The 27,908-nt window shown below is 42.1% G+C and overlaps 1 protein-coding gene across 3 annotated transcripts in view; it reads left to right on the top strand.

The window, feature by feature from the left end:
* EP300 (E1A binding protein p300) overlaps positions 1-25,088 on the top strand; it is a 68,281-nt gene extending 43,193 nt beyond the window's left edge. For 2 of the 3 annotated variants that reach the window (XM_041129547.1, XM_030040387.2), the window contains 16 exons: positions 540-696; positions 1,266-1,384; positions 2,633-2,872; positions 3,439-3,527; positions 5,987-6,067; positions 8,194-8,250; positions 9,686-9,763; positions 10,847-10,914; positions 12,346-12,496; positions 12,851-12,997; positions 13,419-13,532; positions 16,447-16,612; positions 17,226-17,390; positions 19,464-19,625; positions 20,080-20,361; positions 21,672-25,088. In XM_041129547.1, coding sequence (XP_040985481.1) covers positions 540-696; positions 1,266-1,384; positions 2,633-2,872; positions 3,439-3,527; positions 5,987-6,067; positions 8,194-8,250; positions 9,686-9,763; positions 10,847-10,914; positions 12,346-12,496; positions 12,851-12,997; positions 13,419-13,532; positions 16,447-16,612; positions 17,226-17,390; positions 19,464-19,625; positions 20,080-20,361; positions 21,672-23,915 — 4,320 coding nt within the window. In that variant the 3' untranslated portion in view covers positions 23,916-25,088. The remainder of the gene's footprint in view (positions 1-539; positions 697-1,265; positions 1,385-2,632; positions 2,873-3,438; positions 3,528-5,986; positions 6,068-8,193; positions 8,251-9,685; positions 9,764-10,846; positions 10,915-12,345; positions 12,497-12,850; positions 12,998-13,418; positions 13,533-16,446; positions 16,613-17,225; positions 17,391-19,463; positions 19,626-20,079; positions 20,362-21,671) is intronic. The other variant, XM_041129548.1, reaches the window with a different exon arrangement.
* Positions 25,089-27,908: the final 2,820 nt, after the last annotated feature.

Below are 27,908 nucleotides of genomic sequence, written 5' to 3'. Positions count from 1 at the left end.
AGGCTGCCCAGGGAAGCGGTGGAGTCACCATCCCTGGAGGTATTTAAAAGACGCGTAGATGTGGTGCTTAGGGACATGGTTTAGTGGTGGACTTGACAGTGTTAGGTTTACGGTTGGACTTGATCTTAAAGGTCTTTTCCAACCTAAATGATTTTGTGATTCTGTATGTACATGATGGGCTGCTTTACTGGGCTCTGACAACTTGTCACTGAGGAGAGCTATGAGCGTGGCTGCCAGTAGTGTCATCCTAGCAGCCCCAGTATATGAGAGACTGTCAGACCTGCCTGAAGAGCTCAATAAATACCTGTGTGTCTACTTGCAGCTCAGAATGGTTAGCAGCTCGTCATTGCTACTACTGTAGTGTTTAAAGATGCATTCTAGCACATCTGCTCAAGTTTTAGGCAACTTCTGACTACAAAGTAGATACCCTTAATCCTAGGAAAGAGTGGTGATCAGGATGGCAGACAGGTTTAAAGGACAGAAACGTGGCTGGGTGACTTCACAGGACACTAAGTGACAGGCTCCAAACTACTTTCCAGGTTAAAGTAGAACCAGTTGTGGAGGAATGTAAACCAGACCCAATGGAGCAAGAAGAGAAGAAATCTGAAGTGAAGACTGAAGTACCAGAGGGGGAAGAAAGACCTACTACTCCAGCTACTCAGTCTTCTCCAGCAGCTGGGCAGTCTAAGAAAAAAAGTAAGCAGGAACACTGTTTTGACTGAAATTCACTGAATCTCCCTTTAGAAATCTTTGGGGGGAAGAAACCCAAGCTGTTTTCATTGATACTCAGTAGGTTTATATGGATTCTTCTTTGTGGCTTTTGGACAAAAATATCTAGTAATACACGTGCTTGTAATTGGCTCTAGGCAAGTTCTTTAAGACTTTAGTATTAGACATTAAGCCTTAGTAAAATTGTCAATACAGTAGAGATTTGAAATACACTTCAGTTACAGATTTTCTAGACAAGTTTTTTTCTTGGGACCTCAGAGACGGGCTGTATCTGGAATGTAAACTGGCTCTATTAAATTTAGTGGTGTCTTCCTATGATAAAAACAAGATTCTCTTTAATATTTTGGCCATCTCCTTGTGTCCAGGTGATCATTTTAATATCCTCCTCAGAATTCAGTGTTGCAGAGGGTAAAGAAGCCATGCCAAGTACCTTAAACCCATTGTCTATAGTCTTTTCCACAGACCTCGCATTTTCCAGCAGGTTTCTTCCTTACAGTTGGTTCTTCTATCTTTCTAATGTTGATTGTTTTTCAAAGTTTTCAAGCCAGAAGAGTTGCGGCAAGCGCTTATGCCAACACTGGAGGCACTTTACCGTCAGGATCCAGAGTCTCTTCCATTTCGACAGCCTGTGGATCCCCAGCTACTAGGAATTCCTGTGAGTGTCTTAGCGAGATACTTTACTGGCTTCAATTTAAAACTACTGTATTATGACACACCCGTTTGAGAACAGCTTAAGTCTGTCTTGTTAACATTTTTATATTGATGCATTAGGCAGTGGAACATACAATGTCTGACTTAGGAAAGTTTGGCTTTTTCAAAAGTTTGTTCAGTTCTGTGTTCCTTTTGATAAGTAAGCAGGTGTCCCATACACTGAAGTGATTACCAACAGATCCCCAGTGCTGTGTGGGCTTTTTGTGGATGTTGCTTCATATTGTGATGCTTCTATTGCTGAATTCCATAGGTGGTGTTCATCATATATAAAACTTGGCTGAATATGTGGGAAAATAAGTAGATCAAGGCCACTTTAAAAAAAAAAAAAATCCATCAATGATTATTAATCTGTTATAAGCAAGGAAGAGACTATTCAAGTTACAGTTTTTGCTTAGGTCAAATTTTCTGCTTGTTTTAGAATTGTCTTCAGAAGACATTACTATCCTTCAAGGATCTGTGTTTTAAACTCTCTGGACTGACCACACAAGTTTACTATTTATACACAAATATGTAGACATATAAGTCCTACTTGGGTGCTTTGGGCAACATTTTTTGCCTGAAAGGTTTTTTGTTTGGTTTTGGCGTGGGGTTTTTTAGGATAGATACTACAAAAATTCAAGGCCTGCTGTATTGTAAGCAGGCATAAATATTGTTAATATGCTTTAACAAGCTCTCAATTGGCTGTCATATTCTGAGGACTTTTGTAGGAGAAGTGGTCCCATAACTGATGGGGGGGGTTGGAAAAGGCATTCTTTAGAGGAGACATGGTATCTTTTATCATCTAGTAAAGTTATTTCTTTTTGTTTATTAGGTTGTGTAGTCTACTGAAAACAGTTGCTTTCTATTAATGCTGTTGTGTATATTCTCAGATTGCAGTGGCTGCAAAAACATTGCCATTTCCTACTCTCTGTAATAATTGTTTTGCTGACTAAAATTAGAGTGGCTTCATTTCATCAGGAGCGGAAGAGCAATAGAGCCTGAGAAATAAAGGAATGATGAAAAGAAAGCACTGGGGAGTGATATGGTATTACTTGGAGATTTCATTGTATGTGACAGGCGGTTTGACAATGAAGTCAGAGGAACCTGTTTTTCTTGATATACTGCAGAAGAATTTATATGCTGAGAATGCACATGCTGTCATGTCACAACATAGTTCTGTAGTAGTGTTTTGATACACTGTGTATTCTTGCAGGATTATTTTGACATAGTGAAGAACCCCATGGACCTTTCTACTATCAAGAGGAAGCTAGACACAGGACAGTATCAGGAACCGTGGCAATATGTAGATGACATCTGGCTCATGTTCAATAATGCCTGGCTGTATAACCGCAAAACATCTCGGGTATATAAGTACTGTTCCAAACTGGCAGAGGTGTTTGAGCAAGAAATTGACCCAGTTATGCAAAGTCTTGGTTATTGCTGTGGAAGAAAGGTAAGAAAATAAGTATTTCTAGTCTGCTGCTTGCTTCCTGGTATTGAAGGGGGAAAAATACAACAGTTGCAGTTGTTAGCAGTTACAGTGTGTCAGAAACTTCGAAAGTTTACCAAGATTTAGCAACCCTGAGTAATCTGATTTTGAGATTTTTATGGATCTTCTATCTAGTGCTTAAATCATCTATTTGTATATAAGCCATTGGGGAGAAAAAGTCAGTAACTGAAGGCTTATTTTGATTAGGGTAAACCTGTTTGCTATTGCAAATTAAACAGATGTGGTTTTGTTACTGCAGAAGAAGTGCTCGCTATTTCACTGTATATTGAGACTGTGTATTTCATTTCCATTGTCTTGTTTTGATATGCTTTCCATCTTTGGAGAAGAGCTAACTTGAGAATAACAGTCCACTGAACATTTTTTATGACTAGCACTTCGTACATTTGCTGTACTGTGCGATCTGTGCACAGAATAAGGTGGAAATGATCGTTGTCTGGGTCATGCTTGCTTCCCATGGAGAGCAAGTGAAAACATGTATGAGTACTAAGACAACCCATTCCTCTTTGCAGTTGGAGTTCTCGCCACAGACTTTGTGTTGCTATGGCAAACAGCTGTGCACAATCCCTCGAGATGCCACTTACTACAGTTACCAGAACAGGTAAGGAAAACTCACTTGGTGCACTTTTGTGCATGCTGCAATCAATCTGTTAAAGGTGTGCATGCATTTACATATACACCCTCTTTATATGTGTACTCCTTTGTGTTTTAAGATAAAAATTTGCTGGAAGTGCCCTTGAATAGTTTACCTTGTGTGTTAATGATTTCTTTCTGCAAAAGTTCATTGCAGCCTTTGCTCTTCCTCTCTTGTTTGCAGAAACGTGATGTTTTACTAAATTTTTATCCTGCAGTTAATTAAATCTTCAGTTATCTACAAATCATATATGCAAGTCTGTTGTCTTTGCTTCCTCCTATACAGCAGTATTTTTCATGCAGAACACTGAGTAAACTATGCAGCAAGTATATTAATGCTCGTAATACATATTATACTCGGCAAGTCTTTGTTTTTCTCATGATGTTAACACCGAAGAGCAAACTTACTTTTGTGATGCAAATCTTCATTGGAAGATCTGTGTATTGAGATATTCAGTAGATTGATGCTTGCTTTTTCTCCCAAAGTTTCCTTAAGGGAGTTGTCTTGCAGTAGCTGTCAGCAGCTCTGTGAAGTGTTGTCACTTCTACAGATCTTTTGAATAATTTTTTTTTTTACTTGGGGTTTATTAAAGGATTTAAACATATTTGACTTCTGAAAGAAGGTTTCTTGCTAGGCATCTCTTTGGAAGCGAGGCAGGAAGAAGCAGGGAAATAGGTGCTTGAACACTCCCATGTCCCCTCGCCTGTCACCAGAATGCACCTGTTAGAGCAGAGGGCTGGTTACCTCCAAACTATGTCACATCCATCAATTTAGTTCCTGCACTCCATTCTTTCCAATGCCTTAAACAAACAAAATAAAAAAACTGGGAACAACAAAAACACTAAAGCTTTTACCTGAAAGCCAGAAAGATTTTGGAAGAATTGCATTTTTCTTAAGCACCTGGTCAGGTGAAAACAACCAAAGAGCTACAGGAGTTATATCTTAACCTTCTTAGGCTTCATAAGGGTTTATAGCAATGAGTGGAGGTTTTTAGGAGTGAAGAAGTAGAAAATAAGCTTATAGTATCCCATAACTATTGTAGTTTTAGACTTGTATAGTGTTAGAGCTTTTCGTATCATGTCAGTATCTTCTGCTTACGTTTATCTATGTGCAAGTGCTAGATGGACCAAAAGACTACTATTCAAAAATCTGACATGCTTTACATGTTTTCAAACATTAGAAGGGAATGTTTGCACTATTAACAGGTGCATAGGTGTGACTTGTAAATTGTTATTTACACACATACATATATATCTATAGACTGAAATGTACAATTCCAGAAGCACTGTTCTCTGTATTATCTCAGATGAAAACTGGGAGAGAAGGTTAAGAGACCTGTCTTTTTAGTGTAACAGCTGCTATAGTGCTGGTTTGTGTGGCTTTATAATAAACTTGTTTGAATTTTCTTTTATTTATTTTTAGATGTCTTGTGCACTCAATTAACATGCCTTAGTAATGGAGAGGCCACAGTTCTAGAACATTTTTGAGGGCTGGGGTAGAATCTTGAATTAATCACTATTTTATTCAAGTATAAATGAAATCTTTCTCTGTAATCCTTGCTGTATTTGATGCCTGGACTGTTGTACGCTCAAACTGGGCTATGGCAGAATTATATCAATGTACAGCATTATGTGTGTAGTTAGTGTTAGGTATTTAGTTAACATACAGTTTGACAGTTCTATAATTAATGTCTGTAAGATTTTTGAGGACAGATTTTATTGTTCTTGAAGCTTCTGATGTTTAGCCTTCCCTTTCAACTGGGAGAGAATCCTGTGGCCTTTCAGCATGTATACGTTTAAGATGGAAGACTATCCCTCTTCCATTGATCTCCTGCAGATCCTCCTGCCAACAGAACTGCTATGCTGATGTACAAGTCAGAGTAGCAGTTCTTCCTTCCTGCTGTTCTTTCCCCTTTCTCATTTTAATTCCTTGCTGTACGTGGCATGGATTATTAAAATGAAGAGGGTATGGGTATGCTAAAATGGAATACTCTTGTTTAATTTGCTTTAATCATTTGCTGCTTGTGAACCCATTTGAGAGATTTAATGCTAATCTGTGCTTTGCCTTGGCTTTCTGCTTTGTGTTGTCTTGTCCTGCTTCTATGTTTTTGGTTTTGTCCTGCAAACCCCCATTTCTTTGTTTGTTCGTGTGTGTGTTATTTTTTTATTTCTCCTTCGTGCTTGTCATTGTCTGCACTTGGCTTTGATTGCGCAAAAAAAAAAAAAAAAAAACCCAAAAAACCAAACCAACCAAACACAATGCGGGGCCCATAAATCTGCATCATTGAATATCCTTGTCGCCGTTGATGACCTGCTCTCTGCTCCTGTCCCTTCCTTGGCCTGCTGTGATTGGTGGCTCCGTTGCTTGACTTGGGCTGTGTTGTGTGGACGGAGCAGTTCACCCAAATATGGCCTTCTTGCTGACAGGTATCATTTCTGTGAGAAGTGCTTCAATGAAATCCAAGGGGAGAGTGTTTCTCTGGGAGATGACCCATCACAACCTCAAACGTGAGTTATTTGTGTTTGCTTGGGCTGGGAATTCATAAGCTGTATTATGGTCTATAGAGTTTTCTCAAAGAGAAGGAGTTTAGTTTTAGGTAACCCTTGCTGTTTGTAGGCCAGTAGAAGGTGGACCAGATACTCTTCAAAAAGCCTGGAATGTGCTGTAGATTTTTTTTTTTTCTTTAAAATCTGGACTGACTGAACTATAGTGTAAAATAAGCACTTAGTGCTTGAAATTGCAACTATACCAATAGAGGGGAAAGAAGAGAATTGCTTTTTCCAGGGGAGGGGGGAATGTGGAAGTACTCTACTGCAGAAAAATAACCATGCATGCCTGCAGGCAGGTAGGTAACAAACATAATTTGAAATAGTCAAATGTACCATTCTGTTTATAGACTGGCTATGCTATTAAACTTGTATTCAACTTCAGATTGTTTTTCATCCAAATCAGAAGCAGGGAACTTCCTTTTGCCATACAAATATTTTGCTGTTGGAGTGCCATCTGCTTATGTGTGCAGTTGTTGAGGAGATCACAGTAAAAGGCAGTGCATGAATTTAGTTGCCTTTTCCATGCTGGTGGCAAACTGTTGGGACAGTCTTTCATTCTGCTGTACCCTCCTCACACCTTCCCCCAAAAAATCTTGAAACAGAATTTTGGGAGACTAAGGAAGCCCTTGAGGGACAAATGAGTGCCAAGCAGTTACTCTTTGAGCTGCTGAAGAAAGCTCTTTGGGGGAGGGCATTGCAGGAACACTGCGGATAGAAGCAAGTGAGGAACTTGGGAAAGTCTGAAGCCAGGGGGAGAGTTGTCGAAGTTGGTCATGGGACAAACTGAGTTAACTTTCACTGGAGGTAGAAGTCGTCTTTAGTGCATGTTAGCAAATCCTGGTTGCACTGATGGATGTATCTAGAACAGTAGTGAAAGAATCCATTGGGGCTTGGGAAGATGTAAGAGTACCTCTGCCTTTCTGGAGGGAAAAAGGAAGAAATAATGTTCGTACGTTGGTCAGTACAATGGGCCATGTCCCTGAGAATAGTATGGATTACTACTCTAGTATAAGCAAAGACCCAAAGTTTAATTAATATTGCCCAGTTTTGTTAATAGGAGATGTGGCATATGAAGTACTTACGTATGAGAGAAGCAAGTATCTATATACGTGTAAATCTGTGTATAAATAAACATCAAATAAATTCATGTTTATATATAAATTTTTGTTTAGCTGCTAAGAGAGTACAATCTTTCTCATACGTGTAAGTTGGAATGGTTTGCTACAAACCTTTGAGTCAGGGTAGAAGGCAGCATAGAGTGCTTTTGATTTTTACACTAGATTTGGAAACACAGATGCTGGGTACAGTTTTTTTTTTTCCAATAATGAAAACAATCAAAAGCTCTTTGAACACAAGCAATGGTAAGAAGGTACTTTCTCTCCTTCTCAGAGAGGCATGTACTGATCTTCTCATGTTATACAGCACCCTCTTTGGGGTAAATTCTCAGAGATCTAGGTATTGTATGATTGTTCTGGACTATTTTGAACCAGATTGGTGTAAAAGATACCTGGGACCTCGCTGTCAAAAAGATGGAATTTCTAGCCTTGCAAATGCTGTGGAGAAGCTAAAGATAGTGCAGAGTAATGGCTGGGCTGGGGTTGCAGGGTTTGGAAGCTGAAATTTATCCTTTGACGTTAATCTAGGAGGAGGGCTAGGGGAATCTGATATAAGATAACCTACCTTTCTCAGTAATCAAAGATAATTGGAATTCTCTGCCTTCAAACTATCAGAGAGGCATATCCAATGGTCCTTTCACTGTGAAATACTGATCAGACTGGCCCAGAACTTGATTGTCAGCAAGTTTTATGATTTATCCTGTAGTAAAACTGAGTAGGGGAGCAATGTGGTTCTCTACAAGCTATTGTCCCATAGAAAAGAACGTTTTCCATGGGCAGAGTTAAGGGTGCCATGTACTTTAGTTGTCTGTCACTTTTGTGAAATGCAACTCCTTTCCCTGCAGTGCCAGTGAATGTTTAAAAAAAATCTGCTTGCAAGTTTTGTCTTGGTGTGTGGATGTGTGTGGTATGGCATGAATGTATGTTGTCCTGTGTTAAAACTGAGTTTTATTACCTGTTTCTCCATAGCACGATAAACAAAGAACAGTTTTCAAAAAGGAAAAATGATACACTGGACCCTGAACTGTAAGTAATGCTGTCACACTTTGAATGTTCCTCATTTCATCGTAATTATTTTTTAAAAGACATGTCATTCATTCACTATCAGCTTTGTTTTTCAATGTTTTCCAAATTTCGTGTAGCTCTGTTAACTGGCAGGGGCTGCTCAGTAAGCAGTATATCTGGCATTCTGTGCTGAGAACCCAAAACACCACAGCTGTACTTGAGAAATACATAATGTTGAATGTGTGGGCCGAAATTATTGCATTTTGTTGTCTTGAATGTGGATTCAACAGAAGGATGAATGCAGATAACTCTGCTTTGAAACCCTGTTGTGGCAAATGCTCAAGTCTCAGGACTGATTTAAGTCATTTGGCAGTAGCTCTTTTGGTGCTGTTGGCTTTTCTAGTTGTTGTATTTTACAGGCAGCTGTAGTAGAAGGAAAAGTTGTTAAATTTCAACTGGCTGATTGTTCTACGCTGCTCTGGAAGCAGAACTGTAGATATTCAATAGAGTTATGATGGTGACTCAGCTGCTTTTCTTTGTGTTCCTGAGGGTTTTTGTGAAGCCACTTTACATGGTCCTGCATTATACACCTATGCTGCTACTCTGCAAACATTATCTTCATTCTGAAATGAATGAGCAAAAAGGATTTGTATTCTTCCCACACCATCCTTCTAAGGGCATAAGGGTCAGCCAGTTGTTCTTTTGTTTTACAAGGGCTGTGGGAAGGAGAGAATAGTAACTTGATTCATAACTTCTCTTTCCCTTTGTTACAGTGAAGATACAGCCTAGTGCTAGAATACAAGCCTAACTTAACAGTATGATACCATATGCTCTACATAAATGACAGCTATTCATTCAAAGTCTCAGACTCTTATGAATAGACATGTTCAAAAGGAGTCAGATTGTCCTGATACATGAAGCAACCTTAGGTATTTTGGAGAATTATATTCACCAATATGTGCGAAGTAGATCACTTACCTCAGTTGTCCTTAAACCTCTGCTAGTCTTCTGAAAGTGACTTTCATACTGCTTGCATTTTCTTCCTTCTCACCTTTCTGCAGTATATTTGCAATGTACCCCAGGCTTCAAGCATAGTGGGGCAACTAACAGCCAACTGTTTCTCCTGGTTCTTCACTTCTGACACCTGTGAATCCATTTTCCTCTCCATTATAGCAACAAGCAGTTTACAGATTTTACTGTTAGAAGGGCTTCACTTTAAAAAGAGTGAAGTGGATGGCAGTAAGGCAAGGAAACGGTGGTAATAATGTGTCCCTGACTTGAGCTGACAGATTCTTAATTGATTCTGGATGCTGTTCTCAGCATAGATGTGCCCTCTGTGTTAAATAGGCTCAAGAGCCTAAGTGCTAGAACTCCTCTAATAAAATATTACAAAATATACAAGCAAGTAATGATACTACTAACCTTGCTTCCCTTACCCCTTTTTTTCCTTCTACAGATTTGTTGAATGTATAGAGTGTGGAAGAAAAATGCACCAGATTTGTGTTCTTCATAATGAAATAATCTGGCCTTCTGGGTGAGGAATTTCTCCTTCCTAAGTAGAGGGTATATGATAGATTTACTAGAGTTAATGCATAAACTTCCTTATACTGGTTATATTTAAAAGAGTGTCTAATGGAAGAATTTGCATTCCCACCTGAAAATTTTACAGAATCTATAGGGTAACATTGAATTTAGACATCATATCTTACTGTGTTATGTGTGAAGTTGTTTCTAATCTTAAATGTTTCTAACATTCCTTTGTGTGGAAGAGGGCCTTTCAGCCTTTTATGTTTAAAGATACTAGTCCTTCGTGAGAAGATGTTTTTAGTTCAGGTAACAATTTCATACTGATCTATTTTCTGTACAAATCATATTGCTTTGTCATCTTCAAAAAAATTTTGTAACTACAGAATTAAACAGGTGAAGTCAGTTTTTTGACCTCGGTTATCAGATTAAATCTGAAAAACAATCTTAGCTTTCTTTAGATGCTCCATAGTTCTTGATCAACATACTGGTTTTTCTTCTGATTGCTTTAAAAGCTTTTTAAAGAAGCTGATAAATTATATGCAGATAAAGCTCCGTAAGAGCTTAAATGTTCCCTTTCTTGTCAAGATAGCTATGACTTACCATTCTGTTGTCCCATCCACATTGCTGCAGAATAGGGTAGATGTCCTGTAACTGAGGAAGAATCTGCCCATCATTTCATGCTACAGTGTACTTGGGCTTTTAGAAAAAAATCAGCCTTTTGCTTTATGTGTTGAGGTATCTCATCTTCATCAAAGACAGCAGTTTGAGACTATTTGTTCCAAGAATACTTTTAGCCAAAATTGTTAGACCTGCAAGTGGAGACCCTGTTTCGTGGGCTTGCAGGTGGTGACATGGGTGACTGACAGGAGGTGCACCCCCTGGAGCTTAGATCCTTCTCTGCAGCTCTGAAACAGTTGGGCCGTTTCTGCTGGCACTGTTCTTTGTGCTGTCTTTTATTTCAAATTTCAGCTAAGGTATTTTCCAGACCAGATAAGATCTGGTGAAAGATTTTGCTTCTAATGGTATGATGCTAAGGAACTTTATGGTCTGACTTGGGGTGGTTTTTCACGTTCTCCTATTTTTGCTTCAGCTTTGTCTGTGATGGCTGCCTAAAGAAAACAGGACGAACCAGGAAAGAGAACAAATTCTCTGCTAAAAGTAAGATTCTGACACTTGCACCAATAAATCTTAAATAATTAAAGAATGGGGAAGGGGTGGGTTTTATGCTCGTTTTGCACTTATTTCAGTGTTTTTGAGTTAAGGGAGGATACTTTTGCTCAGTTCTGCACATCAGTTCTGTGATGTTCAGATTGTTTGCATTCACAGGTGTTGTTGGTTAATAGTCTGTTGTAGAGGGTTAATGTACTGTTTTAGAGCACTGCTAATGCAAGATACACATCCTTTTATCTCAATGGCAGTATTAATAGCATTGGGAAATAGACTGCAGTCACACAGCAACTGACTTAAACTTACGATAAAATGTCCAAGTCACTGTGACTACTGCTGCTCTTAAAAGCTTTGATGGAGGTAAAGGTTGCATCACCTGGTGACAAAACTCTCTATAGACATTTCCTCTTGATCAAGGCAGTTGATTTGAAGGCAGCGTAGGAGGAAATCTGTGCAGTCATTGTCCATCTGTTCTAAAGACAAAATAAGTCCCTCAGAAGCTTCTTAGGTTGGTGTACTTCTTACAGATAGTGAGTATCTACATTTCTGCTAAAAAACAAAAACAAAAAACCCAGCCAGCCAAATAGCATCAAGATTCAGCAAACCATCCAATGACTGGTTTCAACATCTGAATCTTTTTCCAAAATCAAAACTCCCTAGATTCACCAAGAATGCAGGAAGAACACAAGGGTTCTTTTACAGTTAACAGTTTTTGTTTCTAGCAACCTGTATGTATTGCATACTTAATGTAGTATAGTGATGCTTTACTGAAAGGTATCAAATTGGAAAAATTAAAAGCTGATTGGCAGATATGTAACTCTACCAGAAGTAATGGACAGCAGTGAGACAAGCCCTGTTACAACAGAAGCCTTAAACTCCTTTTCAGCTCTAGGTTTTTGTCAGCTAATGTTACGCTTGTACTTCTTTTGTATGAAGATTGTTTGAAAATGAGAAACTTCTAAACTAACTACATTACTTGCAGATACAGTTGTATTTACTTGTTCTTTCCATTATTGAAATACATTCTTCTGGTAAGTGGAGAGACTAACTTGGCTAATGTGGCTATACTTCCAAATGCAACGTCTGCTCTTGAAGCTATGTCTGAGAGCAGTGTTTTGTAATCCAGTTTAAGTAATTAATAGCTTCTAGTCAGGAGGAGCCTTAACTGTGATTGACTTTTAGGACAGATAGAAATTGGGCTGAAATACATATTTTCTTCATTTAAATAACGTATAAATCACAAACGTGCCTGCAGGTGAAAAGCAGCTCACCCCATCTAGAAGTGTTAGTGTTTAAAGATAAAGCTTTAATTTATGATAACATCCTGCATGCATTAAAAGTCACTTTTCATTTAACATCTGAATAATCACATTTGAACAGTTCAGTTTTGTATGTATTTAGAGCTGTATTTTTCTCCTGCAGGGTTACCCGCTACAAGACTTGGTACCTTCTTGGAGAACAGAGTCAATGATTTCCTAAGACGACAGAATCACCCTGAGGCAGGAGAGGTTACAGTTAGGGTGGTACACGCATCTGACAAAACTGTCGAAGTAAAACCAGGAATGAAAGCAAGGTATGTTCTTTCCATTTCTAATTTTGCTTTCTTTTGGGCGAGGTGGAAGCTATTTGAATTTACTTGTATGCTGCTATTTCGAAAAAACAGACTGTTGTATTCAAAACCTCACCACTGACCATTTCTTGACAAACAGATGTTACAGCAGCATATTAATTAGTTGTGATGAGCATCATCTTTTTCATAGTAAAAAGTGGATGCCTTGTATTTGAGTAGTCTGTAAGCATTTAGCTTTAAAATGGCACTAAAATTACACTTAGAGCAGCCTTCATTATTGTTGCCTTTACCTAGTGACATGTATTCTCCAACATGTGAATATATTTGGTATTCCTCTTTACCCTCTGTAATCTGCAGGTTTGTAGACAGCGGAGAGATGGCTGAGTCTTTCCCTTACCGAACAAAAGCGCTTTTTGCCTTTGAGGAGATTGATGGTGTAGACTTGTGCTTCTTTGGGATGCACGTACAGGAGTATGGCTCAGACTGCCCTCCACCCAATCAAAGGTGAGGAGCTGCATGAAAGTTTATTTTATTTTGGTACCGTCTCAGTTGAGTGAACCTTCCAAAGTGCTGTATAGAGCTTCAGTGTTGTACATGTGAAGACTCAGTGCTGTTAGCTTCCAGAAACAAAGTCACTTCTGTAGGGCATATGTCAGGTAGAGTTGCTTCTTACTGGGGATGCCGGCTGGCAGACAGTGTTGCTGCAAGGATCAGTTGTCAGTATTCTCAAGGAAGGGATTGGATAGTTTTAGAGAGATGAGGCTAGGATCAAAAGAAAGCTGAGTTTCTAGAGGTAAATTAGCATCAGAGGCTTTAAAGATTGCTGTTGTATTGGATGCTTCAAATGTATAAAATAATGTGAATAAACTTGCAGAACTACTTTGAACTCTCTGCTTCTCGTCATGCCTTTTTTTGTTTTTTTTAGGCGAGTGTATATATCTTACCTTGACAGTGTTCATTTCTTCCGGCCTAAATGCTTGAGGACTGCTGTCTATCATGAAATACTAATTGGATATCTAGAATATGTCAAGAAACTAGGGTAAGTCTTTTTTAATATTTTCTTCTGTGCAGCATTTGTGCTAGGTAGTTCTTAATTGCAAATGAAATTACTACATCCTATTGTTCAGAATATGGTGCCTAAATATCAGCTGGTGATAGAATAACTTGGCAACAACTGTGCATAGTTGAAAAGGAGAAAAGATAAAAAGGGATTGCAGGCTTTTCAGGAGAGGCTTATGCTTCAGATATTTTTAGGTTTCCAAGCTTACGTAAAACTTCCTTAAGTCTAAGTAGAAAAAGTGAGCCTTTTTATCTGGACCATAAAAATTTTGCTGGCCTTGTTGTTAGTGCCATCCTGGTGTAATGCCACTGCTTTAATCAGGTCATTCCTTTAGGCAGGCAAGTAAGTTCTTACCCATGTTTGAAGGAGAAAGGTAAGTGTATTCTGTCTGTACTGATTAACTCTGTAACAGCTGTGTAAGGCCACGAAGAATTCTCTTACAGAATGAGTGTTTGAGATTGTGAGAAACTGAAAAGTTAGAGAAAGAGGATAGTACTTAGGACACCACAAAAGAGAACATGGAACAACTGAAGAAATGAGAAGGGTGGAAATTAAATGACCATGATTGCTGAAGTAGAAAAGGCAGTGAAGTAAACATCAAATCTATTGTCAGAGTACCTGCTGTAGCTTGGCAGAGTTATTCATGAAGAAATTGTTGGGGGCTATGTTTAGAGCAGTTGCATGGAGAAAAATTAGGGGAGGTGGGTGGTACTGTCTTCAGTACCTCAGTGAGATGATACATTCCTTAGTACTTCAAAGGCATATGTTAGGCTTCTTTCTGCCTTTTTTTGTTGTGTATTTTCTAACCTGTGAGTCTGTAAAATTGCTGCATAGCGCTCAGGCCTCAGTTTTACTTAATGCTGTTTTCTGTGCTAATGGGTAACATCAGGTTCTCATTTTGGGAAAACAATATTGGTCACGCAGTATCATCTCTCCCTTCTCAGACAGAAGGAATGACAACTGGCTGCAGTTCCCAGGGTTTGGGTAGGGTTCTGCAAAGCTGTTTCTCAACACGGCAAGGATGGTTATTTTTCTCTAACTTGAGATCTGATTATTCCTCCTACTGGAGTTCTTTTCAAAAAATAATAGAGAAGAACTGAGGATGAAGAAGTGATCTTTGTGGTATTATATTCTCTGCAGCTACTACTATTTGGATGTCATCTGTCTTCATAGTACTTGGATTGTACAGCCAATAGCACAGGTTGACAGTGACTGTTTATTCCCAGATGGAATTGTGAAACCTTTTAAAATGGATCCTCAAAGTTAAAAACCAGAGGATTTACAGTAGAAAAGTGAATTGTGTGTTTAAGTAAATCTGTTTTTAAAATGTTGCGAGGTAAGGAATGACTGCACTGACTCAAGGAGAAAGAATTCTGGCTTTTACTGCTGAAATACTGTGATGGGTTGACCCTGGCTGGTCGCCAGGTGCCCACCAAAGCTGTTCTATCACTCCCCCTCCTCAGCTGGACAGGGGAGAGAAAATATAACAAAGAGCTTGTGGGTCGAGATAAGGACAGGAGAGATCACTCACCACTTACCGTCATGGGCAAAACAGACTCAACTTGGGGAAATTAACTCACTTTATTACAAATCAACCAGAGTAGGGTAATGAGAAATAAAACCAAATCTCAGACCACCTTCCCTCCACCCCTCCCTTCTTCCCGGGCACAACTTCACTCCCGGCTTCTCTACCAACCCCGCCAGCGGCACAGGGGGACGGGGATGGGGTTTACGGTCAGTTCATCACGCATTGTTTTCTGCCGCTTCGTCCTCCTCCGGGGGAGGACTCATCACACTCTTCCCTGCTCCAGCGTGGGGTCCCACCCACGGGAGACAGTCCTCCACGAACTTCTCCAACGTGGGCCCTTCCCACGGGCTGCAGTTCTTCACGAACTGCTCCAGCATGGGTCCTTTCCACGGTGTGCAGTCCTTCAGGAGCACACTGCTCCAGCGTGGGTCCCCCACGGGGTCACAAGTCCTGCCAGAAAACCTGCTCCGTGGGCTCCTCTCTCCACAGATCCGCAGGTCCTGCCAGGAGCCTGCTCCAGCGCGGGCTTCCCACGGGGTCACAGCCTCCTTCGGGAAACCCACCTGCTCCGGCGTGGGGTCCTCCACGGGCTACAGGGGGATATCTGCTCCACCGTGGACCTCCATGGACTGCAGGGGGACAGCCTGCCTCACCATGGTCTTCACCATGGGCTGCAGGGGAATCTCTGCTCCGGCGCCTGGAGCATCTCCTCCCCCTCCTTCTTCACTGACCTTGGTGTCCGCAGGGTTGTTTCTCTTACATGTTCTCACTCCTCTCTCCGGCTGCCGAATCTGCCTGTCCCAACCTTTTTTTCCTTCTTAAAAATGTTATCACAGAGGCGTTACCACTATCACTGATTGGCTCGGCCTTGGCCAGCGGCGGGTCTATCTTAGAGCCGGCTGGTATTGGCTCTCTCTCTCGAACATAGGGGAAGCTTCCAGCAACTTCTTACAGAAGCCACCCCTGTAACACCCCCCCCCCCCCCCGCCGCTACCAAAACCTTGCCACACAAAACCAATACAAATACCTAGTCTCCATCTTTCTCTTATTAGTTAATTGGGAGGAGGCAATTGCAGGTCTATATCAGGCTTTGATTTTTATCTAGACTGGAAAATGTGCACACTTCATATAAACTACTCCACATATAGCACTGAATTTTAAAAAAATAGTGAAAAGATGGTAATGCTATCACATGAATGAAGATGGAATGAGCACTAGAATTAAAATCTTGGATAGCTATAATTATTGTCCATCTGGTAGCACCAGCCAACTTTGTGGTGGCTCCATCTCGTGGCAGAGAGGAGGTCAAGCTCTAGTGTTAATTGTCAGAGCCCACATGTACTTTTTTTTCTCTAATGATGCTAGGTATACTACTGGACACATCTGGGCGTGCCCCCCTAGTGAAGGAGATGACTACATCTTCCATTGCCATCCTCCTGACCAGAAGATACCCAAACCCAAACGACTGCAAGAGTGGTACAAAAAGATGCTGGACAAATCTGTGTCAGAGCGCATTGTCCATGATTACAAGGTTTGTTAAGTGTATGTTGGGGGGGGGGGGGGGGAGGTTGACGAGTCTTGTCTTGGTTTCTTCCTTGCCTTATGCATTGTGCCTGATTCTTGGAGTTTACTGTATTAGTTTTAAGTGAATTGAGCGCTAAAAGTTTAGAGTTAAAATACATCCTCTTCAAAGCCTGTAGCTTCTGAAATCGTTCTAGCAAGAGATTTTAAATTATTCCTGTGCTGGTTTTGGCTGGGATAGAGTTAGTAGCTGGTGTGGGGCTATGTTTTGGATTTGTGCTGAAGACAGTGTTGACAACACAGGCGTGTTTTCCTTATTGCTGAGCGGTGCTTACACAGAGTCAAGGCCTTTTCTGCTTCTCCTACCACCCTACCAGCAAGCAGGCTGGGGGTGCACAAGGAGTTGGGAGGGGACACAGCCAGGACCGCTGTCCCAAACTGGCCAAAGGGATAACTGATGCAGTGTTAAATCTGCACTTAGAATGTGCTCTCATAAAATGCATTGAAATATTAAGCTTTCCTTTGTTTGATCTGCCGGTGCCTTTTTTTATCGCTTACTGAAAAGGTTGTCTTTACTTATGTGACTTGTAATAGAGGTAACCAAGTGTTTTGCTCTTTTTCAGGATATATTTAAGCAGGCAACGGAAGATCGTCTAACAAGTGCAAAAGAGCTACCTTACTTTGAAGGGGATTTCTGGCCTAACGTCCTAGAGGAGAGCATTAAGGAACTAGAGCAAGAGGAAGAAGAACGGAAGAGAGAAGAAAACACTAGTAATGAAAGCACAGATGTAAGAATGCTTCTGCTATTTCATAATCTAATGTAAAAGTTGTGATTACGTATGGCTAAAAAAAGAAGGGGAGGCCTAGGCGCTTTGGTTAACTGGCTTTTTCACCTTTCTAGCTTCACTCTAATATCAATTTCAATTTTACATTTTATAAATTAGAGCTGTTAAAATACCACTAAGCTACATTCATATCAGCAGTGGCTGTTCATACAGCTATAAACCTAACTAATTACCAAAGTCAATTAGATTGAACCAGCTGCTAGTTGAATATTTTGCTGCTGAAATCCAATTATTATCAGTGTTCATGCTGCAATCTCAGCCTGACTTGGAAGCTTTTTCCTTAAGCGTTAGCTTTTGAATAGTGGCTAAGTCTTCTCTTTCTAACTTAGGTGTTATAATACCAATCATGTTCTGAGAAAGTAACAAGAGCGCTGTGATTTAGTAGTTTAGTCTGTGTAGGGTTTTTTTAGTAGAAAGCTTTAAGGCATTGAGGATCTGAAGTACAAACTACTGCTGAACTGTTGTTGGGCTGCTTAAACTAGAGAAATCTCTTGTTGGTATCCTGTGCGATTTTTTTGGAGAACGTGCAACAACTGTGCTTTCACGTTCCACAAAGAACAAAAAAAGGTATGCCTCTGAATTCAGCAATAAATTTGAAGATGAACAGATGTAGAAATCATGCATCTGTCTATCCTTGGATCTTCAGAGCTTTTATGGAAGAGGTGGTGAATCTAGGATAAGGTTAGTAGTTTTGCTCACACAGTAATACTTGTTAGTTAACTCTGTTTAAACACTGCTGCTTCATCACCTTATTAGATACTAGATTTTTGTTGGGGTTTAGGATTAATCTTTCTCCTAGAAGACCTTTGGATCAAAAAAGTTAGGTTTAACATTACAGCTAGAATTCGTGGATCTCCTGTGCTGGTCTTTGCAATACCTCTTTTCAAGGACTTCAAATAAACTAAGTGCAAGAGTAACCTGAGAATTAGGCAACTTGATGTCAAATTTGCATTAACTAATGTCTTACTTAGGAAGGTATTATTTAAAGTTTGTTTTCCACTTGGCATAGCTGTTAAGTTCCTATCTCTCTAATACACCAGAAACTAGTCATGAGGAGTTGCCTAGCTCTGTGTGTGAGCTTCGTCAACACTTAGTTGATCCTTCACAGCAGTTTGGCCTCAAAACCCTGCGGTGGGGGAAGCTTGAAGCATATTGCTATTTAACCTTTATTATTAAAGATAGCTTTAACCCTTCATTGACCCCATGTTTCACTTCTTGAAAATGAGGCAATAATAAACTGTACTCTCAAATGAAGTGATAGGCATTCATGTTCACTGGAAATTTCCATCCTGACAAAGTTATTTTAAGCTTAGGAAAAATGCTTATTTGGATAAGAATTGCTTTGATCCTTGACCATCATATGCTGTAGTGTTTTGAGGGGCCCTCTGAGAAGCACAGAGAGGAATAAACTGTTCTTTGCTAATTGATTATAATTGAAATTAAGCTGACTCGTTTTGTTCAACTGTTGCAGGATATGACACAGGAGGAAGGTGCATACTAGAAATTACACTGCTAATGCCTTTTGGACTCAGAAGAACAGTTTCATACCAAAATCGGTTTAATGCAGTCTATTAAAAAATAAAAATCAGTCAGAGAGCTGTAACAAACTAAATCTAGGTGGATTAAGTCATTCTTGCCTCTGGTTAGTGCAATATCAGTTGTACTTTTCAGTTATTTTTAGTTTTGAATTGCATTGGGAAGCCACCTGCTGAACCCTTTTGTGATTATCCAAGAGGTTCTTCAGTGTTCAACTCTAGCAAACAGATTTCAGTAAATAACATTTCCCTTGCACCTCCTGAGCATTTATGCTTTTAATATTTTTAGAACTATGTATTGCTGATCTTGATATCTTCTAGAGTGATTCTAATGGAATTAATGTTTCAGGGGACCCTTGTTAAGTGTCTTTGGAGTAAATTATTGTGAAGTGTGTTTTGTCCTGCAGTTATAGAAGATGTGCAAGCAATAAAATGTGTTGTGACTTAGATACCTGACATAAAATGCCTTTAAAATTAATAGGTGAGCAAGGGAGACAGCAAAAATGCCAAAAAGAAGAACAATAAGAAGACAAGTAAGAACAAGAGCAGCTTGAGCCGTGGCAATAAGAAAAAGCCTGGCATGCCCAATGTGTCCAATGACCTCTCCCAAAAGCTGTATGCCACTATGGAGAAGCACAAGGAGGTAAGAGTTGATAGAATGAGAAATATGTATTTTACTCAAGTAGAGAGGTGTACAAAGCTTTGATATTTCAGAGTTGTGCCCTGTAAATTATACAGCTTTGTCTGGAGAATTGAGTGAAACACCAGACAAGTACCAGTAAGTCTGGGCACTCTTTGCTGTGAGGGCATCGGGGATAAATACAACTGTGCTCGTACAGAACTTCCTAACAGTCTAGATGGTCACAACAGTTTTACTGTTGCTGTTCAGTGTAGTGCTCCTTACCTAATGCTTCTGAAGAAAGTGAACCTGCAGGGCAGCCAGAGGTTTGAAATTTCCCAGTCCTTACAAGCACACCACCCTGGCAGCACAGCATTCAAGTGTTAGTTGGTCCTGGAATTGTACGTTCTGTGTAATGAAGTTTGGTAACCAAAACATCTTGATAAGTGCTGGCATATTAAGTCTTTCTACTTTTCAGGTCTTCTTTGTCATCCGTCTCATTGCTGGCCCTGCAGCCAACTCCCTGCCCCCCATTGTTGAGCCTGACCCACTCATTCCGTGTGACCTGATGGACGGGCGTGATGCTTTCCTAACCCTTGCTAGAGACAAGCACCTGGAGTTCTCCTCACTACGAAGGGCTCAGTGGTCAACCATGTGCATGCTGGTGGAACTGCATACCCAGAGCCAAGACCGCTTTGTTTACACCTGCAATGAGTGCAAGCATCATGTGGAGACCAGATGGCACTGCACTGTTTGTGAGGTATGCGCGGTGAAGTTTTCCCTTCTTGTCTCCCTGTATCTTTGTGCCCAGAGTGCTCTTTACCTGAACTAATTTCTCAGCATTAACTGATGGAAAAGGATCTGTACAGCTCATCCTCTGGCAGTTCAGAAAGAAAGGAGAGGACATGTTTTCTGTAACAAGCCATTCTACTAGTCCACTACTTGGCGTGATTTTTGTCTTCTACTTTCAAGCTGTGGAGAACTGCAGTAGAAATGTATTTCTTGTAGTTCATTTAAGGTGCTGCTGCTTAAGCAATTGGGAACTGTAGCAACTGCTTGAGCTGTAACGATAGATCAGCTGATTTTTCTATGCTGTCTTCCTCCAGAGTCAGAAGTGTTGTGCTGCAGTATTTCTGTAAATAGGGCTCTCCACTGCTTTACTGGCATAGAGGTTTTGCTATGCTAGAAGTCATATTCCTGTACTTGGGTGATTCTTCCACTACCCTGTTGTCTCTCTGTAGAATGCTGCAAACAGCATTTTTGTCTTCAGAAGTGTTTGCAATACCAGCGTGTTTGAAGATTGAGTCCAGTGGCCTGGGTCAATGCTGTGCCCTCCAGAAGCTGGACTAACCTTGATTCTGGCTTGTAACTTAATTTTTTTTAACCTGTTGGAAGTAAATGACTCTCAGATGCAGTTCTGAAAAGCTCTGCTTAAAGTTGATGCTCCCATTTCCTTGTATATACCAGAAAATAAATTCTAAATTTCCTATGAATTAGTGAATCCTGAGGAGTCAGGTCTTTTTCTTAAAGATCAATTATTGAGCCCAAACTTGTGCTGTTGCTTTCACAGAATGTAAATGCTGTTCTGTTCTGTCAGCACACTCTGTTGTTTAATTTGCCTGAAAACTGAAAATGCAGCTTTTGTTCTCCTTTCTTCTTTGAAAATTGGTACCTCTCCTGCCACTCTTGCCCTCTTCTTTTGAAGCAGCAGCAGATGGGCAGCTGTTTGTTCCTTGCCTTTTTCTTTTCCTTTCCTGTCAGGAAAGAAAGGGATTTTTCTGGCCCAGCTGAATAATGTGCGACTTAGTAGCTCAGAGCAAACTTGTTTTTCAAGCTACATGTATTTGTATAGATTTCAGACACCCTTAACACCCATGTATTTTCCCTGGCTATAATTTGGATTTATTTCTTCTCTAGTACCTCAACATGGCATGAAAGATTGAATTTTTCCCTAGAACAACAATTTGCCTGGAACAGACTGGGAGTAATTTGTTGAGGTGGCATGACATCATTTGTTTATTGTATGGAGTTTCAGGAACACCAATAACTTTTCCTTCGTTGTCTTTCCAGGATTATGACCTGTGCATCACCTGCTATAACACTAAAAACCATGACCACAAGATGGAAAAATTAGGCCTCGGTCTAGATGATGAGAGCAACAACCAGCAGACTGCAACCACCCAGAGCCCCGGTGATTCCCGCCGCCTGAGCATTCAGCGCTGTATCCAGTCTCTGGTCCATGCCTGCCAGTGTCGTAATGCCAACTGCTCGTTGCCGTCCTGTCAGAAGATGAAACGGGTTGTCCAACACACCAAAGGCTGCAAACGCAAAACCAACGGAGGGTGCCCCATCTGCAAGCAACTCATTGCGCTCTGCTGCTACCATGCGAAGCACTGCCAGGAGAACAAGTGCCCAGTGCCCTTCTGCCTCAACATTAAACACAAGCTCCGTCAGCAACAGCTTCAGCACCGCCTGCAACAGGCGCAGATGCTCCGGAGGAGGATGGCGAGTATGCAGCGGACCGGTGTGGTGGGCCAGCAGCAAGGATTACCCTCGCCCACGCCGGCCACGCCAACAACTCCAACAGGCCAGCAGCCCCCAACGCCGCAGACCCCACAACCCCAGCCTCCGCCCCAGCCCACCTCGCAGCCTCAACCGGCACCTCCCAACAGTATGCCACCCTACACCATGCCAAGAACTCAGCCCCCCAGCGCTGTGTCCCAGGGCAAGGCAGGTGGCCAGGTGACTCCTCCAACTCCACCCCAGCCACCTCAACCACCAGTTCAGGGCCCTCCTCCAGCAGCGGTGGAAATGGCCATGCAGATCCAGCGGGCAGCGGAGACCCAGCGTCAGATGGCACAGGTTCAGATCTTCCAACGGCCGATTCAGCACCAGATGCCCCAGATGCCACCTATGGGAATGAACCCTCCACAGATAGGCAGAGGTCCCGGTGGTCACATAGATCAAGGAATGGGGCCGGCGGGAATCCAGCAGCAGCCACCGTGGGTGCAGGGGGGCCTACCCCAAGCTCAGCTGCAGCCGGGAATGCAGAGGCCATCCATGATGTCAGTAGCCCAACCGGGTCAGCCGATGAATATGGCACCTCAGCCAGGGATGGGTCAGGTACCTGGCGCCGCTCAGCCCAAACAACCCCCTCTGCCCCAGGCGGCCTTACAAAACCTACTGCGGACTCTCAGGTCTCCCAGCTCGCCCATGCAGCAGCAACAGGTGCTTAACATCCTTCACTCCAATCCTCAGCTGCTGGCTGCGTTCATCAAGCAGCGGGCCGCCAAGTACGCGGGGTCCCAGAACCCCCAGGGGATGACGGGTCAGCCCGGCATCCCTCAGGGTCAGCCGGGCCTCCAGCCGCAGCAGGCCATGCAGGGGCAGCAAGGAGGGGTGCACCCCAACCCAGCCATGCAGAACATGAACCCCATGCAAGCCGGAGTGCAGAGGCCCAGCATGCCCCAGCAGCAGCCGCAGCAGCAGCCGCAGCAGGCCATGGCTGGGATGAATCCTCAGGCGCAGCAGATGAATATGAATCACTCGGGGATGGCTCCCCAGTTCCGAGACCTCCTGATGAGACGGCACCAGATGATCGAGCAGCAGCGCCACCAGCAGCAGCAGCAGCAGCAGGGAGCAGGACCAGCGCTGGGGCCAGGGATGGCCAACCACAACCAGTTTCAGCAGCCCCAGGGCGTTGGGTATCCCCAACAGCAGCAGCAGCAGCAACAGCAGCAGCGAATGCAGCATCACATGCAGCAGATGCAGCAAGGAAACATGGGACAAATAAGCCAGCTTCCGCAGGCGATGAGTGCGGAGACGGGAGCCAGTTTGCAGCAGGCTTTCCAGCAGAGGCTGCTTCAGCAGCAGATGGGCTCCCCAGCTCAGCCCAATCCTATGAGCCCCCAACAGCACATGCTCCCCAGTCAGGCCCAGTCCCCGCACCTCCAGGGCCAGCAGCTCCCTTCATCGCTCAGCAATCAAGTGCGTTCTCCGCAGCCTGTACCCTCACCGCGGCCCCAGTCCCAGCCCCCCCATTCCAGCCCGTCCCCTCGGATGCAGCCGCAGCCTTCTCCGCACCACGTCTCCCCGCAGACCAGCTCCCCACATCCAGGACTGGTAGCTGCCCAGGCTAACCCCATGGATCAAGGGCACTTTGCCAGCCCGGACCAGAGTGCAATGCTTTCCCAGCTTGCTAGCAATCCCGGCATGGCAGGCCTCCATGGTACAAGCGCCACGGAACTGGGGCTCAGCTCCGAGAACTCGGACTTGAATTCAAACCTTTCACAGAGTACACTAGACATACACTAGACACATTGTAGCATTTTGGGAGCAAAAAAAAAAAAATTAAAAAAAAAAAAAAGAAAAGAAAAAACTTATTTTCTCAAGACTTTTTGTACTGAAGACAAATTTTTTTGAATCTTTCTTAGCTAAAACAACATTTTTCCCTGGGACACATCTGAACTCTGCAGCAGTAGTTTGTGGTTTTAAAAACAAACCAACAACGAACCTGAGGGACAGTAGAGTACAAAGAATATATTTTTGTTATGGCTGGAATCATAACCAGTCCTTTTTCTTGGTTTTTTTTTTTCCTCGTGTGCGTTGGGGAGGTCAGGGGAAGAGGGTGGTCTTTTGGCTGTTCACCAAAGGATGCCCTCCTCATGCCTCCAATAGGTTTTATTTTTTTTTAAATTAATGAAAATATGTAATATTGATAGTTATTATTTACTGAGGCAGATGGTAAACATTTTCCCTATTCTGGTTTTTCTTCATGTCACTGCAAAAAAACACAACAAAAACAAAACAAAAAAAAAACCACAGGAGAACCTTCTCCTAAAACCGGAGGACAAAAGGGGTTAATGTTGCTTTAAAAATACATTACATATATAAATATATATATATAAAAATAAATACCAATCTTTTCCTCTTTGGTTGGAAATATGTCAATTCTTTGAAAAATGTAAAAATATTAAATAACTCAGTCCCCTCCTGAAGTCTACTTTTGTCCTCCAAGAATTTTCTATACAAGAGTCTGAGCTTAAAAAAACTTCAAGTATTAAAATAATTTGTACATGTAGAGAGAAGACAACATTTTTGCAAATACACAGGGGCAGCTGCCAAATGGATGTAGTATATATATTGTGGTTTCTGTTTTCTTGAAAGAATTTTTTTCGTTATTTTTACATCTAACAAAGGAAAAAAAAAATAAAAAAGAGGGTAAGAAACAGTTCCAACGGGATGATTTTAACCTGAGAAAAAGTCCCTGGGGTTTCTTCTTTATGCTTGCTTTCTCTCTCCCGTGCCCCTTTCCCACCCTCTTCCACTTTCTGTAAAACTTGAAAATAGAAAGCAAAAAACCCTCAAATGTTGTAAATCATGCAATTAAAGTTGATTACTTATAAATATGAACTTTCGATCACTGTATAGACTGTTAAAAATTGATTTCTTATTACCTATTGTTAAATAAACTGTGTGAGACAGACAGCCTGTTTTTAATGTTTCCCTTCTCTCCCACATGTGTTGCTTGTTCTTAAAATGGTGGGGGTAGCAGAATATATGCTACTTCAAATGTTGGCTATTTAGACGTTGGAGAGCTATTTAATGTATATGACTGTTTTAAAATGCAAATCTCTAATAAGGGACGTGGAGTAATAATTAGTCTTCTAAATGGACACTTTTGGTACAACTCGGCATTCGCGTTTGTTCCTGGCATGTATCTTACCAAAGAAAAGAGGTCTGACCTCAACAGTTGTGCCAGTCATCTGTACCCCACCCTGCTCACACAGCCTGGGAGCAGCTGATCTTCAAAGGACCTATTTTGCATTTTGAAATGAGAACTATTGTTTGGATATGTGATATTAAAAGATCCTATTTCACTTGGAATATATTGTACACCTTTTGGCACTGACGTGTGAGCATGAGGTAAGCTTGTGTGCGTGTCCTGCAGACACTGCACCGAGACGGCGCCTGGGTGCCCCATCACCCCGTGTTGAATCTGGTTGATCTGCCAGCTGTAGGGCACGTGGTTGATTACTGTATATTATATATATATAGGGGGGATTTCCTGAACAGAAATGCTTCAGCTGTGGAGCGCGTGTAAGAAAACCCAGTTGCGTGCTGCCCGTAGCTGTGCACACGTGGAGTTAAATCCCATCATGCAAGAACATGTTGGGTGTTGTGTGCTGGCTGGGCCCCCACCACGTATGCACCTGGTCCATTGAGGGCCTCCCAAAATCCAGCCTTATTCTGTGCGTGTATATACAGTGCTGGTGCCTAGGGAATAACTTGTACCAGGCATTACGCACCTGGAAGACCCAGATGTGACCAGAGCACACCATCTGTGTAACACCAGCTGTGTTGTGAGCATCACTGCACCCACAAATCCCAGACCAATAACAACGTGAGCGAGCTGCTGTCAGGAGACTGCTGGTGGAAGATGATGGAGGGGTAGCCTGGATGGATTTGGGAGCCCCAGCCCAGTGCCAAACAAAAGCAATGGTGTATTGCAATGTGAACGGCTATTAGAGGCTGTTAGAAAATGGGAGTGAAATGCTTGATGCTTGGATATAAACACAAGTGGGACCATGAACCTTGTATTATAAAAAGGTTTTTGGTAGCAAGCCATCAGCAAGATGGTGGAAAGTTTTGGGAGGCTTAAGGAAAGCAGCCCTGTGCTTTGGTATTCTCCCTTAGGTAATCCTCATACCGATCATGCCTGGGGGGGTGGAGACCAGCTCTGCACCAAGCCCACAACTCCCTTGTCTGCTTTGGGCGGGAGTGCTGTTGACCTGCTCTAAAGGGGAGGAGGAAACAAAAAAACACATGCTGAATGCCAGGGCAGCAGCCTGGGATGGTTAGATTTGTTCTCCATGCCAATTGTGGCAAGCTTTCCTCTTCCTTCCCCCCACCCAAGCAAAGCCTAGTTTTACTTTCAGTCCTGGGGGGCTTCTCAGGATGGAGTATAAATAAAATTCCTTCTGACCGCATGCTGGTTAGTGAAGTGTAAAGTGTGCCCAGCTTTCTGACTTGCATGCTTTTCGTGCATCCCAGCTCGGCACGCGGCTTTCGTTTGTGCCTGTATGTTAGCACACAAAGTGTGTCTTGAATTTGTCCTGGCCTGCAGGGGAGCATCTGACCCACGCTGAAGTGGGGAAGCCTCGAGACCTTGCAGAGCAGCTTGGATTCAGAGAGCTACAGGTCTTCTGACTTTGAATGCCAACCTAGTGACTTGCTTAAAAGATGTCACGAGGCAGTTTAGGTGACAGCACAGCTGCTCTGTCCCTCTTTGTAGATGCTGTCTCTGAGCCAAGTTCAAATGTTTTATTGACATGGTGCGGATGATCAATGGCCTTGAATTCACATGGGGTTCCTTTCTCCTGCATCACTCCACCTCTGCTTTCACTGATTTTACTGGAGAACCAGAACCCACCAGTTGGGGAAATAGTATGGCTGACTGGGGAACTGGTAGGACTTGAGGACAACAACAAAATTAGGATGTTATCTGTATCGCTGCCGTGCGCTCTTGCCAACCAGTTGCATCCAAGTTAGAGTAAGTTGTTTCACTTCCCACCTATTTGTTAGACTCTTGGACCAGCAAAAAGAACTCGCACCCAAAGTTTTAGCAATCCAATCAAAGATTTATTGTCCAGTTACAATGATACTAATGCTTACAGTCAAATAATAACGCAGTTCCGTGATGTAAACTGTCTAATGTCTACCCCTTCCAATGCCCCTTTGGGTCCTAGGGTCAATGACTGATGTTGCAGGTGGGAGGGCTTACAGTGAGTTTGTCACAGCGAGGAGTATAATATTTATGGTTTCTCCCTCAGTCTTGGGGTCATCTGTTTGTAAATAATACTCTACACCTTCCTGGTTCATTGTTCCACACTATATACAAATTTACTGTTTATGGATTGTTTTCCATATGTTGCATACTTGTTCTTTGTCACCTCTAAAACTGGTTTTACCCAGTTCCTGGTTACTCTGACGACTTGGCCACTGGTGAATTTCTTATAGCCCCGGACCTGCAGTACTGTCCTGTGACTGTATGTGTCTATACTGCTTTTTTTTTTTTTTTTTTTTTTATTTAGATACCCTATTTTTCACCCTATTTTAATCATAGATACCCTATTCTACACAGAGCCACTCATTATTACAGAAGCACAGAATGGCTGAGGTGGGCAGGCGCCTCTGGAGATCACCCAGTCCGCCTCCCTGCCCAAAGCAGGGTCACCTGAATCAGGTTGCATGGGCCCACGTCCAGGTGAATATCTCCAGGATGGAGGTGCCACAGCCTCTCTGCGT

Source organism: Aquila chrysaetos, chromosome 17 (assembly GCF_900496995.4).
Source record: "Aquila chrysaetos chrysaetos chromosome 17, bAquChr1.4, whole genome shotgun sequence".
Classification (NCBI taxonomy): domain Eukaryota; kingdom Metazoa; phylum Chordata; class Aves; order Accipitriformes; family Accipitridae; genus Aquila; species Aquila chrysaetos.
Note: the sequence above shows the minus strand (reverse complement) of the source record. Positions and strands in the feature narration are given on the sequence as shown.